The sequence below is a fragment of the Protopterus annectens genome, chromosome 3.part1 (assembly GCF_019279795.1).
Source record: "Protopterus annectens isolate FY-2018-M chromosome 3.part1, PAN1.0, whole genome shotgun sequence".
Classification (NCBI taxonomy): Eukaryota; Metazoa; Chordata; order Ceratodontiformes; family Protopteridae; genus Protopterus; species Protopterus annectens.
This window is the reverse complement of record NC_056732.1, coordinates 1,404,988,885-1,405,006,122: the sequence shown is the minus strand read 5'-3', so window position 1 is coordinate 1,405,006,122 and position 17,238 is coordinate 1,404,988,885. Positions and strand designations below refer to the sequence as shown.

At 41.2% G+C, this 17,238-nt stretch overlaps 1 protein-coding gene across 1 annotated transcript in view; it reads right to left on the bottom strand.

Moving 5' to 3' along the window:
- The window catches only part of IQANK1 (IQ motif and ankyrin repeat containing 1), a 2,532,034-nt gene that overhangs the window by 841,426 nt on the left and 1,673,370 nt on the right, over positions 1–17,238 (bottom strand). The window contains exon 9 of the mRNA XM_044067472.1: positions 3,184–3,276. Coding sequence (XP_043923407.1) covers positions 3,184–3,276 — 93 coding nt within the window. The remainder of the gene's footprint in view (positions 1–3,183; positions 3,277–17,238) is intronic.

The window sequence follows — 17,238 nt, the reverse complement described above, 5'->3', positions numbered from 1 at the left end:
CAGAGAAGACCCAAGGAGGAAAGCTCCACAGATAAAGGAATACAAAAACAAAACATCATACAATATTAACATACAAGTGTATATACACAGGAGAAACAGAATACAACTTATAAATGAAAATGTTAGAACACAAGAGTAATATTGAGGGTTTAAACAGCCATGGTAAATATTAAGTATATAAAATATAATACAAAAAGTTAGATTCTATCTAACAATTACCATCAGAGAGAAATTCAAGGTTGGTAGAATATCATAAAGAACTTAAATGAGTAGTTGTGGTAAAGTGTGAGAGCTGAGAAGGGAAGGGGAAGAGGAGAGGGAATAGTTTAGGTGGGAGTGGAACAAAGATAAGTTCAGGAATTAGTAAATAAGTACTTTAGAAGTTTTTTGAAGTAAAAGGAAGTTGCCGTTTGTTCTCAGAGAAAGGGGAAGTTTGTTCCAGGCATTGTCAATGGAGTGGCTGTATAAATGTTTGCCAATATTTTTATTGGGTTTGTAGATGTCTAAGAGGTGTAGGTCTGTGCTGCATAGGTTACTCGTAGGGAGTGAAGATGTCCATGAGGGCAGGACAGCAGCAGGATTGATTTAAGATATTGTATGTGAGGTGGAGTTGGGAAAGAAGGAGTTGTTTATGGAGGTCAAGCCATTGTAGGTTTTGTAAAGCTATGCAGTGGTGAGAGTGATAGGGAAGGTTGTTAGTGAATTTGGCTATTTTGTTGTAAGTGGTTTCAAGTTTAGCTAATAGATTGGACTGAATACTGGTGAGAATAGTAGCTGCATAAAGTAAAGTTGGGAGAAGGAAAGTTTGTGCTAGAGAAGGTTTGGCATTATGTCTGTATAAGAGACCAAGTTTTTGGTGGGTATTTTTGATGGCTTGCTGAATATGTATGTCAAACATTAGTTGGTCATCTATGATTACACCCAGAAGTTTAGTTAGTATGTGGTTCAAGAGAAATAAGTGTTTTATTAAGAGACAATAATGTGAAGGTATTTTTGTGTTGCTGTAGTGATTTGTTTTTTTTTTTTTTTTTTTTTAGGATTGAGAAGCAGTTGATTATTGGTCAGCCATTTTTTGATTGAAAGGAGGGAGTCTTGAATAAGAGCAAGGAGGTGGGGAAGGTTATCCGAGCATGAGATAATAGTGGAGTCACCTGCATATTGTATTAGTGAGGAGTTTGGACAGGGAAGTGTGTAGGTTGTGTGCAAAGATATTAAAAAGGAGAGGTCCAAGGATTGACCCTTAGGGGACATCTGTATAGACGGGGAGGAAGGGGGGGAGGAGGCAGAAAACCATTTGATGGATTGGAATCTGTTGCAGAGGTAACTGTAGAACCATAGTATAGAAGAAGGGGAGAGGTTAAGGAAAGAACGTTTTGAGAGCAGTAGGGTATGGGAAATGGTGCTGAAGCCTTTAGACAGGTCAAGAAAGATGCATGAGACTAGTCTCGTTATTGTCCCATGCTTTGGCGATATTCTGTGTAAATGAAATGAGAGCTGTAGAGGTGCTGTGGTGAGAACAGAAACCGTGTTGGGTAAGAGTTAACAGGTTGTCTTGTATGATGTGTTTAGAATCTGGTTATGAATATATTTTTCTAGAATTTTGGATAAAGGGGATAGTATGGCGATAGGTCTGTAGTTGGTTGGTTCACTTGAATTGCCACCTTTCTGGAGGGGTATGACTTAGGATTTTTTCCAGATGTCACTGACTGTGTTCTCTTGAATTGACCTGTTTCCTAATAAGGAGACTGGATGTGCAACAGAGTTAGCTCCAAGTTTATGGATTAGAGGAGGTAAGTTGTCAGCAAAGGGGGGAGCAGTTTTTCAGTTTGGTAAGAAGAGATTGGATGTATGCAGTAGAGACAGGATTAAGACAAAACTGTGTGGAATTGGTAGAGGGAAGGGGATCAGAAGGAGAGTGGGAGGTGTCAGGTTTAGTTAACATTTTTACAGAGTCAATGAAGAAGGAATTAAGAAAGGAGGCAGTGTCTGTTTGTGAGCTGTTAGGACAGGGGCTGGGAGCAGAAGTGTTGCCTAGATGTAAGAGTTTGTTGATACTATTCCAAAACTTTTTTGTGTTGAAGTCGGGGTTATCTGATGGTTTTTGATAGTATTGTTTTTTTGTCCAGATTGACTTGTTTCTTGGTTAGGTTCCTAGTTCTCTATAGGTTTAGAGATGGAGATGGGAGTTTGTTTTTTTCCAGGTTTTCCAGGTACTGCCTCATTTAAGCATTATTTATGGGTGGATTGGGTTAACCATGGAGCAGATTTGTTTTTGTTCTTATTTTTCTAGTGAGGTCTAAGGAGTTTAGGATATTCAGGAAGGTGTTGTTAAATTTGGAAATAGCCTAATTGAGAGGGAGGGTGTACATAAAGGACCAGTTAATACAGGAGAGAAGATTATTGAAGGTATCTGGGCAGAAGTTACAGAGATTACGGCTGTGTTTGTATTGGTGAGGTTTTAGCAGATGAGGTGAGTGTCGTAACACGTGGGTAAGGAGATGGTTACTAAGGGAGTCAGGTAGTGTGGTGGCATTGTGATACAGATTTGGGTTAGAAGTGAGGATCCAGTCAAGGGTAGTGCTGTTATTTGTGTGTTTATTGATACGGGTGGGAGAGGTGATGAGTTGAGAGAATCCAAAGAGATTGATGCTAGTATTGGAACAGTAGGAATTAAGAGAGTTCCAGTCAATATTGACATCACCTAGGATGATAGTCTCATAAGAGATGTTTTGAGATGTCCAGCAGAGAAAGTGTACGAGGGTAGGGATATTGTTGTCAGGTAGGATATAAATTGCTACTATGGCTAGGTTTTTGTGATTATTTAATTTAAAGTTAGCATTTGCAAGTGATTCAACTTCAGTTTCAATACAACAGCATTTTGATGTATGAAACAAGTTTTAAAATCATTAAAAAAATGACTAAACTGATAGTTCCTATTTCTTGCATAACAAACCACATGAACTTGCAGTATAGCTGTTCTATACATTTCTAAAAGGAAAACATTGCCTTTGTTTAATTTCAGAGGGGAAAAACTTTAGAAACAATAAGTAACTATGACACATATCAGAGAAAGCCAAATGCAATATCTTGACTTACATGTAAAGTATAATAACACATCATATATCAAATATAAACATGCTGCCCTCCTTTAGAAGCCATGCTAGCAGCCCACTCCTGTCTTACCTGCAAAGTGATCTCTCTCTTGTTCATGTTCTTTCTCTCACACTTGTCATGCTCAGTGATTCTTTTGTTCAATTCACAGTAAGCCTGCTGAAGCTAGATAACAAAACAATAAGGAGCATATACATTAAGAATACTTACTTTTCTTTCCTATCAAAGTTTCATTCTTGTATAAATATAAATAATGTACATTAAAAAAGGAAAGAAAATATATATATATATATATATATATATATATATATATATATATATATATATATATATATATATCGGAGAACATATCACCCAAGTCCCAGGTGCAGTTTAACATTAGAGCTGTGAATGTGTGGCAGTTTGTATTGCCTTAGACATGCACTATGTTCGTAGGTTCATAGGTCAATACTAGGATATCAATCTTCTGATTATTACAAGCTTAGCTATTCAGAATCAAACCCTGTACCTAGAATCTGTACGTTTAAGACCTTAACCAGTAAGCCAACCTCTTCCCCCTAGCAGCACTCATGAGCTGTATCCCCTGAATTGATAAACATATCATAAAGACAATGGTTGAGATACAATGCTTTCCTTTTAAAATAATAAAACTATTTCACTCCATTGTTTAATCTGATTTCACAAGAAACAGCTGATGTCAAATGATTCAGTAAACAACAAACTGTATGTGGTTGAAAAGCTTGTATAATTAGATATTTTACTTTTTTTTTTTGTTTATTTACTTGTGTATTAGGTAAACTCATTAGGCACAGATGCCCTGCTTTAAGGGGTAACCTATGAGTGCTGCATGGTTAAATGACTTGCTCAGAGTCACATAGTAGGCAAGTGAAGCCTGAAAGTATCAAATCCAGGACTACAGAATGAAGATCTTTAGCAATTCATAGTCTTACCTCTGCTCTAAGCTGTCAAACTAACGTTCAGGCTTCACTTATGAATGGGGACAAATTGCTGGACTGCAGACCTGACAGGCTGCACCTGCCTCAGAAGGGAAACAAAATCCTAGCTAGCAGATTTAAGCCATTCATTAGTGAGCATTTAAACATGCCAAGGTGGACGCAGAAAAAGCACCATGGAAATCATAGCAGGTATTAGTGAAACAAGCTCAACCTTATATAATAAAACTTGTGAAGTCAAGTGATTATTGAAGTAAAAAACAAAAAAAGCATATTATGGGATGAGACAATAAGGAGCATGTCAAAAATGGAAGGTGGAGAGTACTAGCTCTCAGTCTAATCAAAAAAAGTACAGCTGTGTAAGTAAGCTTACTATAATAGTATATATTCGAATGATCACTGCTGCAGTAGCCTTAGTTATATGGGTTACATCCTGCTAAGGATCTAACAGCCGACCAGCTTTCAAAGACTCAAGACACCTTTCACAAATCTAAACTATAAGGCAGCTTCAGCTGTGCTGACTAAAAAACAAGTTTAGGTGCCAAGCTCTTCAGTGCTTTACTGCCACTGAACAGTACACTTCTCTGAGGCTTTCAAGGAGTGACGGTTGGTTTGTGCTGTTTCTTTGCTGGGCAGATAAGATCCCTTTTCGGAAAGAACTTTCATTTTAAAATTTTGTTTATTATTAATGCTTCCTCTTCAGGAAAGTTATTTTACAGCTAGGAGTTTGTGTTTTAGCAGACTGTCATGAGACTGTACTGTACTGTACTTTTTAACAAGAGCATTTTTTTCTTTTCAGCTTAGAAGTTGTTAAAGTAACTGAAAACCATTTCTCCTGTGGAGAAATTGTGTTTGTTTTACTTTGTCGGGCTGGCAAAGTATTTTAAAGTCTTTTAAAGATTTTTTGTTTTACCGGCATTTGCTGCTTGTTTTCCTTGGGAAAGAGGCATAATTTTCAGCTTGATCGTGGAACAATCTGTCAGTCCAATGGTTGGTCCTTCTTCCAGCCAAAAAAAGAAAAAAGTTAAGAAAACAGCCTTTGCCATCACAGCAGGCTAGCAATTTGTTTTAGCCACAGGTGGGTGACTCTGCTGTGGCCATTAGTTGTACCTCAGACCACTCATATTTTACCATGGATCCTTCTGGTGTAGTATCTACAGCCACAATAGATTTGGGGTTAGCCATGTCCTTTACAGCTGTTGGGGTCCCCTCAGTAGGTAAGGGACAATCACTCTTGTTGGTCCTGTAAGGGAAGAAATTACATCTACTACATAAGTTTGGTTGTATTATTGGGTTCCTATTACGTGGTCGCAGACACATTCTGTCCAGCAAGCAGTTCTCCGGTTCAATTCTCGGCTGGGGTGCCTTCTGTGTGGAGTCTGCATGTCCTCCCTGCATTCATGTGGGTTTCCTTAGGGTACTCCGGTTTCCTCCCACATTACAAAGACATACATCTGGAGCATTTCTCTCCTGGCCTCCGCTGAAAATTGGCTTTGTTCCAAGTCGGACTTTCCCGGTTAACAAATGTTAAATAAATAAATAAATAAATAAAATAATAAAAAATTCCCACAATTACTCAGGCTATCTCCACCACAAAATAGCCCAGATGACCTACAGCTTCACACACTTGAAGCCTATGCTCCTACCTTCTACTTCAAACAATTACCAGTAAAGGAGGTGAAAAAAACAAACAAAAAAACAAGACACACTGAACAGGAATTCAGGTACCAAATTCGCAAAAACTGCACCCATACTTCCTCAGAATGGCCACTCCTAACATAGCCAAGCCCTTACCACAAATATTTAACTTGTCCTTGACTACTGGAATATTCATAGACCAGCTTAAACATGCCAGTATCATACCTTTCTCGAAAACCAACCCTCCTAAATTAATAATGATTACAGATATATAGCAAATCTCTGTCTGCTTGCTAACAACATACTCAAAAAACTGATCCATGGACTGCTCTGTGACAGACAACACAAATTTAGAAATAGCATCAGTACAGTCACAGCCCTGTATACAGGAACTGACTTATATGCAATAATGTGGATGATGGACTATTTACAACTGGTCTCTTTACTTACTTAACAAGAGCCTCTGAGACAGTAAATTATACCTTCCCACTCAATAAAATAAGAAGGCTTAACTTTGGTAGACATACTCTCCTATGGTTTACTAACTACTTACCCTATAGAACATTCAAGGTACACAACAAAACATTTTCTAATATGGGCACTCTACATACTGGAGTACCACAATGGTCAGTTCTTAGGACCTCTTTTATTCTCACTTTTCATGAAAGACCTTGAAGATAACCTTTCATGCCCTAATTTAGTAATATATGCAGATAGCCTCTGAATGGAATCAGGCAAGAACCTAAAAGATCTACAACATAAACTATAAACTACATTAACCTCCCTGTACAACTGGATGTTCTCCAACCACTTTGTAGTTAACCCAACCAAAGCCAATGTTATGAGCTTTGCAACAAGGTAAAGACTGCAGAATCCTCCTCCCATTCAAATTACAGATGATCTTGGGAACCTTAGTCCCATTGTCATGAAACAAGCTTACTTGGGCTTGAACCTTGACTCCTTCCTTACCTTCTCAAAACACACTAACAAAATTTGTTAGCAAAACTATGACCCAGTTAAATCTGTGCTATAAAATAACACATCTCCTATCTCCCCCCACAAGAAAGGCCGTCGTACATAACGTCCTAATACCAAAAATAGAATATGGCCTTCCAATGCTTACCTTTCACTCCTGTTCAAACACACTGTATACAATCTGCCTTAAACAAGATTGGTAGAGTCACTCTGCTTGCAGAGTCAAATATCCATCACTGCAACCTACTTAAAATCATAAACAGGCTGCCAATAAGCCACAGAGACACCCTGATTTTCATGTTTTTCCTTTTCAAAATCATTACTTTAGGATACTGCCCTCCAACTAACTCAACATTAATATTTGAAGAACAAAACTACTTACTGGGGGATAACCAGTATGGCTTCCTATAAATGTGCAGACCCTTATTTAGAACAAAAAAGAGCCTTCTGCAAGCTCACCACTTCAGTTTGGGCACACATCCCACAGGAAATTAGAAAACTAAACTGTCTGCAGTCTTTTAGGAAAGAACTTAAAGACATCTACATGAAACTATTTGTAATTGCTTCCATGATGACAGCTAAAACTCAGACCCACTATAGCTCTATAATGTTCACTTCATCAGACTTGTCTTTATAGTACTCATTTGCCAACTAAACATTGTTGCCTTATTCCTAACTAGCTCCTTAAATGAACATTATGTCAGTACTTTTACTTAACTGTATATAATGTGAATATTCTAACAGATTACTACATCATCCCAAAAATGTCATAATTCTGCTATAAGCTTCTAAGCACATTTTTATGTTTAAGTATTGTTCTTTGTTAATATCTATGTACTCGGCATTTTACTATGTTAGCCTGTATGTCTGTGTTTTCTGCATTTACTGTGTTTGTCATGGCTGAAAAGAGTCTGTGGATAAGCCTACCTACCCAGTTATCAAAATGGAAATAAATAAATATACTCCTTTCCTCTGGACTTATTATCATGCAGTTAAATTTAGCAATTAGGTAAGGATATCATATTTCCAACAAGAAACTAGGGCTTTTGCCAAACTAGATAAATAGGGACAAACACCCAGAAGTCAGTAATCTCTATCGTGTACATCACAGGTAGGCTCCACCTCAGGTAGCACTTTGGTCGGGACTAGCCAGCTACATGACTCTATCAGCCACATGAAGAGGCACTCCCCAGGTGCTTAATATGAGCAATGAGCCATCAGTCCACCTTAGTCATTAGCAGCCACCATGCAGTATGTACTTATGAGATCAACTTTGCTCTCCTCTCCGGTTAGCAGCTTATGCCAAAAAGGGGCCTTTATCATCCTACAGAGAAGCAGGCATCAGAATTAATGGGGAGCAGCAGTTTGCATGGCAGCTTGTACAAAGTGTGGTGGACACCACCTCACCCCTGCCTGCTCCATGGGTGATCCCACAGAAGATGAAGTTAAAGGGACAAAATAAACAAAGCAACATAATGAAAACAATGAAAAATGAGAAAAATGTAGGACACAAAAACAGTGACTCAGTAATATGTGGTACAGTTTATGAGAACAGGACCTAAAATGAAAAAAAAAAATCAGTAAAACAATGACAATGAAACACATTATGTACAACAGATGATAACGTAAAGTTGTGCAAGTAAACTTTCCATAAGTTATTATGCACTCAGCATAACTCTGCATCTGTGTTGTCTGTTTTCATCCTTCTGCAACTGATGGGTCTTGGATCTGACGTTGCATCCATCCTTGTCCACTTTGATAGGCTTTATGCTTCGTAGCTTGAGCTGTTTCCCTTACCCTAATCCCTCTCTTCTCCTTAAATACCTTAGATCAACTTTGCCCTCTATTCAACTAAACACAATATGAAAAAGGGGATATCAGACACTAACAATCTCTGAGGCAAGAACACAGGTACTACTAAAGAGTGAAACAGGAGAAAAAGCAGAGAAAGAGAATCCTGGTGCCTACATAGCAAGATCAATAAGGAATATCCCTCAGGGGATACTAGAGACAATCAAAAGGAAGGGGACTGGATGATGGGAAGCAGTGGGACTGGATGGTGGGAAGCTGATGAAGGATGAAAATAGACAATACCGATGCATAGTTATGGTGAGCACATAAAGTACAGTTGTGTACACTTACCATAAATGTAGATGTTCGAGTGTATTCACTGTTGCAATCATCATCTGTGGGTTATCCCTGCTGTGGTAGCCCTCGGCTGATCCAAATACCAGTGCTATAAAGCAAGGCAGCCAACGTCATTACATCCGTTTTTCTTGCCCTAACCAGTCAGAAGCCCAAGTAAATATGATAAAGTGGTCCTGGTGGCTAAAAGCCAGCATGAGAAGCTTATGTTTCCCTAAAGAAAGAAGATATAAAAGTGAAGGAGAGAGGGAAACCTCAACTGCAACAGTGAATACACTCGAACATCTACATTTATGGTAAGTGTACACAACTGTACTATGTTCTTCATGTTTCACTGTTGCAGTCATCACCTGTGGGAGGATTACCAAAGCTGAGGAGAGGGGTGGTAGGATTAGTAAGAGACCTAGGCATTGGTCAGCATGCCCTGCAGAACTGCAGAGGCAAACCCTGCCCTAGCCTTAGAAATTAGAGGTAGGTGGTAATGCTTGGTAAAGGTATGGACAGAAGTCCAGGTGGCAGCTTCCAGGATGTCACTGGTGGGAACTCCTCTGAGGAGGCTGCCCTAGTGGAATGGGTTTGAATAGACTTGGGGGGGGGGTTCCATGTAATATGTAGCAGAAATGGATACAGTGTGATATCCATTTGGAAATGGTTTGCTTGGAAATGAGCTTCCCCTCTGCTCCTGGAGCAAAGCTGACAAGTAGCTGGTCTGTTTTCCTGAAGGGTTTAGTACAGTCCAGATAGTATCTGAGCTGTCTGTGCATGTCTAGTCAGTGCAAAATTATTTCCCCTTTGTTTTGAGGGTTAGGAAAGAAGGTGGATAGATGTATGGCCTGGCTGAGAGTCACACTAGATACCACCTTGGGCATAAAGGAGGGATTAGTCCTCAGGGAGACCCTGTCTGCATGGAAAATGATGAAGGGCTCAATGGCCATCAGTGCCTGAAGTTCTGAAACCCTTCTGGCTGAGGTGATAGCTAGGAGAAAAGCAGTCTTCTAGGAGAGGTATCTTAGTTCTGCTGAAGCAGCAGGTCTGAGGGGTAGTAAGGTTAGCATTTCCAAAACATAATTCAGGTCCCAGGCTGGCATGGGTGGCCTTCTGGGAGGTCTGACATTATAAGCCCCTCTGAGGAATTGTTTAATCAAAGGATGGGAGACCAGGGGCTGATCTCTATCAAAATGAGCGGAAATGGCTGAGGCGTGGATTTTAATAGAAGAGAAGGAGAGGCCACTATTAAGTAGCTCCGCTAAGTAGTCCAGGATAAGAGGGATGGAAGGTTGTGAGGTATTACCCCCTCTGGACTGGCTCCAGGAGCAGTATCTTTTCCATTTTCCTACGTAAGAGTTTCTGGTGCTGGGCCTTCTGGCCTCTGTGATAATGTCTAGGACCTATTTGCTTAACAGGGGCTCCTTGTTTGCCTTTACAGTATTAGCCATGCCGTTAGTTTGAGAGTCTGCAAGTCTGGGTGCAGCATCCCCCCCCCCACCTGAGTCAAGAGGTCTGAGATCAGAGGAAGCTGCCTGGGAGGTTGTAATGTCAGGCTGTGCAGTAAGGGGTACCAATGTTGTCTGGGCCAATCTGGAGCAATGAGGATGGCCTTTGGTCTCTCCTCCCTTATTCTGATCAGTACCTTGGGAATAAGAGGAAGAGGAAGGAATGCGTACACAAAGAGGGTGTTCCAGGGGAAGGTCAAGGCATCCACCTTTCACGCTAGGTGGTCATACTCCCTGGTACAGATTTTTTTCAGCTGATGGTTGACATGTGAAGCAAAGAGAATCACCTCCAGAGTCCCCTACTCCTGAGTGATTTGTAAAAAGATTTTTCTGTGGAGCTGCCATTCATCAGAGTCCACTAAGGTTCTGCTTAAGTGGTCTGCCAGGGTGTTGTTGATCCCTGGTAGGTATAGGGCTATTAGGTATAATAAAAAATAATAATAAAAAAAAAAATATCCTTGCAGAGTGAGAGTCTTTTTGTGGAGCTATTCTGGATTATTTGCCTGGTTTTTGAAGTTTGTGATTTATTGGAACGTTTCTTCATTTCGTTTGTCTATTAGGTATAATCTCATGGAAGAGGCTGTCAGCCAGAGGTTCATGACTAGCCTGCACAGAGGGTAAGATTGGGTCCTTCCCTGTTTGTTTGTCTGTTTTGATAAGGAGAACCCCTGGCTACAGCTGGGGTATGAAGGATGTCAGAGCCTTTTGTACTGCCATCATTTCCTTCTGGTTCATAGGTCATATTCATAGGTTCATATGTTCATACTAAGCTAACTGCCCTTATTTATTTTATTTTATTTTATTTTACATTTGTTTACCGGGTTAGTCCGACTGGATACATATCCCTTTTCAGCAGAGACCCGGGGAGAAAAGCTCCACATTTAAAGAAAAAACAGAAAAAACAACAACACTACATAGACATCATAAGGAACAATCATAGCTTACAAAGTTCAGGGATACTAGTGACTAATGCACTTTATTTAATTACACAAATACATGAGGAGTAAAAGCCCTGATATTAGGGTATGTTAGTAGGTGATGAGGTTAGAGCTTAGGTCACTAGGGGGAAGGATATAAGGTTATTCACAGGTCAATTCTATGGTTATTCGGAGGGGGCCATCTAAGAGGACCCACGTGAAATAGAGAAAAGGTCTAAAGGGAGCCAGAGAGATTATAGGTGGAGATTAATTACATAAGTGTGTGTGGGTAGAAGGCAGTTTTATGATCAGTCGGGATTTTCACAGGGGCATAACCACTGGGTCTTAAGTAGTGACTTGAGACTAGTTTTAAACTGGCTGAGGGAAGTTGAAAGTCTTAGGTTATTGGGAAGAGAATTCCAGAGCTTTCCGGTAGAGCTGGCATAGATAGCATCACCTCCTGAGTTATTTGATTTTGTGGTTTGTACCAGGACACTATTAGAAGATCGGAGGCAATTAAGGTTGGAGTAGGGGGTCAGGAGTTTGTTCAGAGAGGGAGTTTTATCAGGTTCCATAATTATTTTAAATGCTTCTACAAGTTGGTTGAGTTTAAGAAGGTTAGGTAGTTCTAACCAGTCCAGTTTCTTTAGGTTAAGGCAGTGATGAGTACGGTAAGGTGAACCAGTAACAAATCTAGCGATGTGGTTATAAACGACTGAGAGTTTGTTAAGCTCATTTTTATTGAGGAAAGATAGGACAGGGGAGGCATACAGTAGGGTGGAGAGAAGATGTGACCGTGCTATAGTTAGTTTGGAATACGGAGTAAGAAAGTTTTTGATTCTGTACAAGGAGCCTAGTTTCTTGTTTACCGTCTTAATAGTTTGACTAATGTGAACATCAAATTTGAGCTTGTGGTCAATAGTAACACCTAGCAGTTTGGTGTTAGTGACAGGCTCGATGATGGTGCCGTTGATAGATTGAACTTGAAAGGTCGTATTGTTAGAATATGGTGGATAAAGCCCTATGGGGGCCTTGCGAGCCATTTTAAGCTTAGCCAATTATCCCTTGTGAGACTCAAACCCTGCACCTTGTGTTTGTAAGGAAAACACCTTAACCATTAGGCCACCCTCCCAACCCTAGTTGATGTGTAAGGGAAGGTGCTGGGCATCCCAAAGACCTTGAGTGCACCTGCCTTCTAGGTGAGCATCCCAAGCAATGTCTGAGGCATCCGTGGTAATGATCTGCCTGCTTGGGCGGAAGGTGAAGGAAAGACCTTTGTTCTTGGCACAGGCCCCTGAACACCAGAGAAACTTGGCCCTTATACAGGGGATCAGAGGGAGAGAGGTCTCTAGAGGTTGAGAGTGCTGACACCAAAGGTTCTTTAGATACCACTGAAGTTTTCTCATGTGAAGCATGGCCAGAGGAATTAGAAGGATGCAAGATGCCATGTGCCCCAAGGCTTGCAGGAACTTCCTCGCAGTGAGGTGACTTCTGGAAGCCAGCTGAGTGAAGTAGAAGGCAGGAAGCTCTACTTTTCTGTGGATAGGAAGGCCATTTGGGATGCTGTGTCCAGCAGTGCTTCCAAGAAAATGATCTTCCTGGAGAGTGTTTGCTTTGATTTCTGTCTGCAAAAGGTTATGGCCATGGCTAAGCATTTGGTGAATACCCTGGGAGCAGAAGATAAGCCAAAGGGTAGCGCAGAGAACTGAAAGTGTTGTGAGGCTGCTCTGAAATGAAGGAATTTCCTGCAGTATTCCCTTATGGGATGTGGCGGTAGGCATCTTTTAGATCTAGGGTGACTAACCAGGCATTTTTTGCCAGCATAGGCAGCAGCTGCTGCAAGGTTAGCATTTTGAATTTGGGGACCACGTGGGAAGTGTTCAGAATGGATAGATCCACGATGGGGCGCTAAGTGCCCTTTTTTCTGGGAACAAGGAATAGTCTGGAATAAAAGCCTTTGCCTGTCAGTGGGCCATCTGGATATGGTCACTTTTGATACTGCTTTGCCCAAGTTAGCCTTGGAAAAAGAAACAAACAGTTGTTCTGATTTCCTCTGGTCTTTAGTTCTGTGAATGGGGAATCTGAGCTGTCTATGAGCATCCAATAAACGAAGCATGTATTCTCCCATTAGAATAAAATTGGAAAAAAAGACTGGTAGGTTAATTGACTGATTAAGATTTGTTTCTCATACCACTTTAAGTAGGATGGAAGAGCTGATCCTGAGGGATACTCTGTACTTATGAAAAATCAGATAAGTCAGCTGGTAAGAGAAAGTGTCTGGAGCTCAGATATCCATCTAGCTGATGTAATGCTGACTAGAGAGAGTGTTTTCCAGAACAAAAACTTTAATTCTACCCTGAGGGAAGGTTTGGGGGGAGGAAACTGAATCAAAACTTGCAGGATAAACATAAGGTCCCACAGAGGAATAGGATTCTTAATTGGAGGCCGAAGGAGAAGGGCACCCTTAAGGAAAGCTTTGCACAACTTAAAAGAGGTTAAAGAAGAGTGGTTTTCACCTAGGTGAAAATTTGAGATGGCAGCCTAACTAGATCTGTTGTGGAAAATGGAAGCCAGGAAATTGAGAATTGCAAAAATTGGTGCTGAAAAAGGATGTAAATGTCTCTGATTGGCCCAGATAGAAAATTGTTTCTACTTACTTTTATAAATCTTCCTGGTAGAAGTTTTTGGGGATGACATAATAATGTTCATAGGTTCAGAGGCGGTTACTAGGCTAATTTTCCTAGGGCCTTTACAAGCCTGGCCATGTTACCATGTTCCCTAAGTGACCTTGGTTAGATGGTCATTATTGCAGAGTGAGTCTATGATCAGCATCAACTACCCCTGTCCATGAGGGACATAGGTGCCACACCTGTGGTGAATTTAGGGTCTCCCATCCAATTGTCTAGGTTGTGCTTGAATAGGGTTACTGAGAAGCTCTGCTTCATGTGAACTGTTTATTCCAGAGAAACAGCAGTCTCTGGGAGATATATCTGTCTCTCCAGCATGGTCTGTTAATGTCACAGGTTAGGTTGAGATCCCTGGAACAAGTGACTCTTGTCCCATTTGATTTGCGGATCTGCAGCATTTCCATTAGGGAGGGTCAGAGTCTGCTCTGTAGGCCAGGCACAACCTGCCTCTCAGCAGCCTGCAGGATGCAAAGTACAGTGACAGGGTTTTCAGTCTTTCCATGTAGGTTATGTTTTGGAGGCCTTGAATTTTGTGGTCTCTCCAGGTTCTGCAGGTGACTGGTGAGGTACATGGAAAAGGGAGCATTGTACTGTATTAGCGGTCTGATGAGTGTCAAATACAGAGGAGTTATAATATCCTTAGTCTTCAATGCAATGTCCTTACTTATGAGATGAGCAATGTAGAAGGATTTCCTTACCACTGAAACAATGTGATTGAAGTTTAGATTGCTGTCAACCTATATTCCCAAATCTCATACTACTGGGTTTGAGGTTAGAGGGGTGCTGTCCACATTGTAATTTGTAGGGACTTCCTCTTTACCAAAGGGAATGATAATACTCTTTTTTGCATTTAGTTTTATTCTGTGGCTTTGGCACCAATCCTTTATCTGTGTTAGCCCCTTTTGTACTATGTTAACATAATTTGAGGATTCAATGATTACGCCCAATTTGCAGTCATCAGCGAACTTGGTAAGCCATAGGCCATCTACTTTCACCTGGACTTCAGAGAAACAGATTTCAAACAGGAGAGGGCCCAGCACATAGCCTTGTGGTATGCCACTGGTAAGTGGTCTACAGCTAGAGGTGGAATTCCTGACTTTGATAGTATGCATTCTGTTGGTGAGCTAGATGGCTTCCGATCTAGTGACATATGGGTTAATCCCCAGCTGGGAGAGTTTCTCAATGATACTGGAGTAGGAGATTGTGTCAAAAGCCTAAGTCAAGATAGGCAGTATGTACTGTTTGCCTTCATCCAGGGCTTTGGTGACATTCTTGAAGAAGTTCACCAGTTGCAATAAGCATGATCTACCCTTGACGAAGTCAAACTGGGTCGGATCAAGAGTCTAAAGGTGGCATGACTTTACAGATAGAAAGAATCATTATGGACCTTATCAACAAGGACATAATTGACCTTCAAACTTTTGACCCAAACCAGTTTGGCTTCATCAAGGGTAGATAATGCTTATTGAACCTGGTGGGCTTCTTCGAGAATGTCACATATGGTGAATGGGAGAGGACAGCCTGGAACTTCTAGCCATCACTGAAAGTACAGAAACCATGCAATTAGCTTGACAGATTGCATGTCTGGGTGAGGCAATCTGGATGGGTGAGACAGAAGGTACTGAACAGGATCCAGCACCCAGGAAGGGGATGACAGGAGATCGATAGAAGGCATATAGTAGACAGAGGACCATTTGTGAACTAGAGAGCCTCTCACTGACTCTCCCTCTGGGGGAGATCACAGCAAGGTACCTGCTGCACTTGGCATTAAGGGGAGAAGCAAAAAGGTTGCAGCGTAGTTGACCACAGTGGCAAAATGTCTGCTACTGATTGATGGAGAGATCACTCATGAGGGAGTAAGATGGACCTGCTCAGCTTGTCTGCGAGCATGTTAGTTTAACCCAGAATATGAGTGGTCATGAGAAAGCAGTCAGAAGAGATTGCCCGTTGCCAAACTCTCACTGTCTCCTGATACAGTGGGGAGGACTGGGATCCTCTCTGGTTTGTTGATGTACCAGACCGGAGACATGTTGTCTGTCTAAACAGCAATCATCCCTAGAGGGAGAACATCTTCAAATGCCTGCAACACCAGCAGGACTGCCCTCATTTCTAGGATACTGATATGAAGACAGGTCTCTGTCTGAGACCACTTGCCATGGATGGTCCTTCCCAAGTAATGCCTCCCCTCCACCTTAGTTGGGAGGCATCTGTAGTTACTATGACCTTGGGCACTGAAGAGTGAAAGGGTGGCCTTGAAAGACTTCTGCATGAATCCACTATGCTATGTGATGCTTGAAAAAAAAGAAGTTATGTACCTACCATAACGTTCCATGTTAGTTGTCTTCATCTCGCCTTCCTTCTTGCTGGTTGGGATCGGAGCCAATCCTCGGCTCCGACTCGGCCATCTTCAATAGCTCGAGAGCTGTTTACTGGCTCGAGGCTACCCCTTATCCCATAATGCCTAGCGATAGCTACTAAGATCTCATTTGAAATAGCTAACTCTAGACATAACAACAGAATAAACCAGTCAAAAAATCAGTTGACTATACCTGCCATATTTTCTAAGTCAAAAGAGGAAACAAGAGAACACACAGCTAGTGAAACAGAAAAACTCCTCTCGGTCCACTAGGACAGAGGGACGGAGGGTGGGACGCAAGAAGGAAGACGACATGAAGACAACTAACATGGAACATTATGGTAGGTACATAACTTTTTATGTTAAGTTGTCTATCTCGCCTTCGTTCTTGCTGGTTTGGACAGCGTCCCTAGCACCTAAAATCCTGGGTGGCTCAGTGAAGCAGACTCTTCAGAACAGTGGAACCAAAGTCAGCTCTGTTCCTGGAGACCATATCCAACTTGTAATGAGAAATAAAGGTATGAGGGTTTGCCCACGTGTCAGCTGCACAGATGGAATCCATGGGCAACCTAGACTGGAAGGCTACAGAGGTGGTCAAGGCCCTAGTAGAATGACCTTTCGGTTTAATAGGTAACTCTTTGTTCCTTAACTGATAAATGAAAGAAATAGTGTGTGACAACCATCTGGACAAGGTTACCTTGGAAACTGGGAGACCTTGTTTGCCCAAGGCATAAAAAAGGAATAGTTGGTCCGACTTCCTTAGTTCTTTAGTTCTGTGCAGGTAAAAATGCAATTGCCTATGAACGTCCAATTGGTATAGTTTGTACTCTGCCTTGTTGGTATGATTAGGGAAAAACACAGGAAGATCTATAGGTTGGTTTAAATTAAGGAGGTTAGGACTAAATTAAGGTCCCAAGGAGGAGGGGGATCTCTCACTGGAGCCCTAAGAAGAGTTGTCCCTCT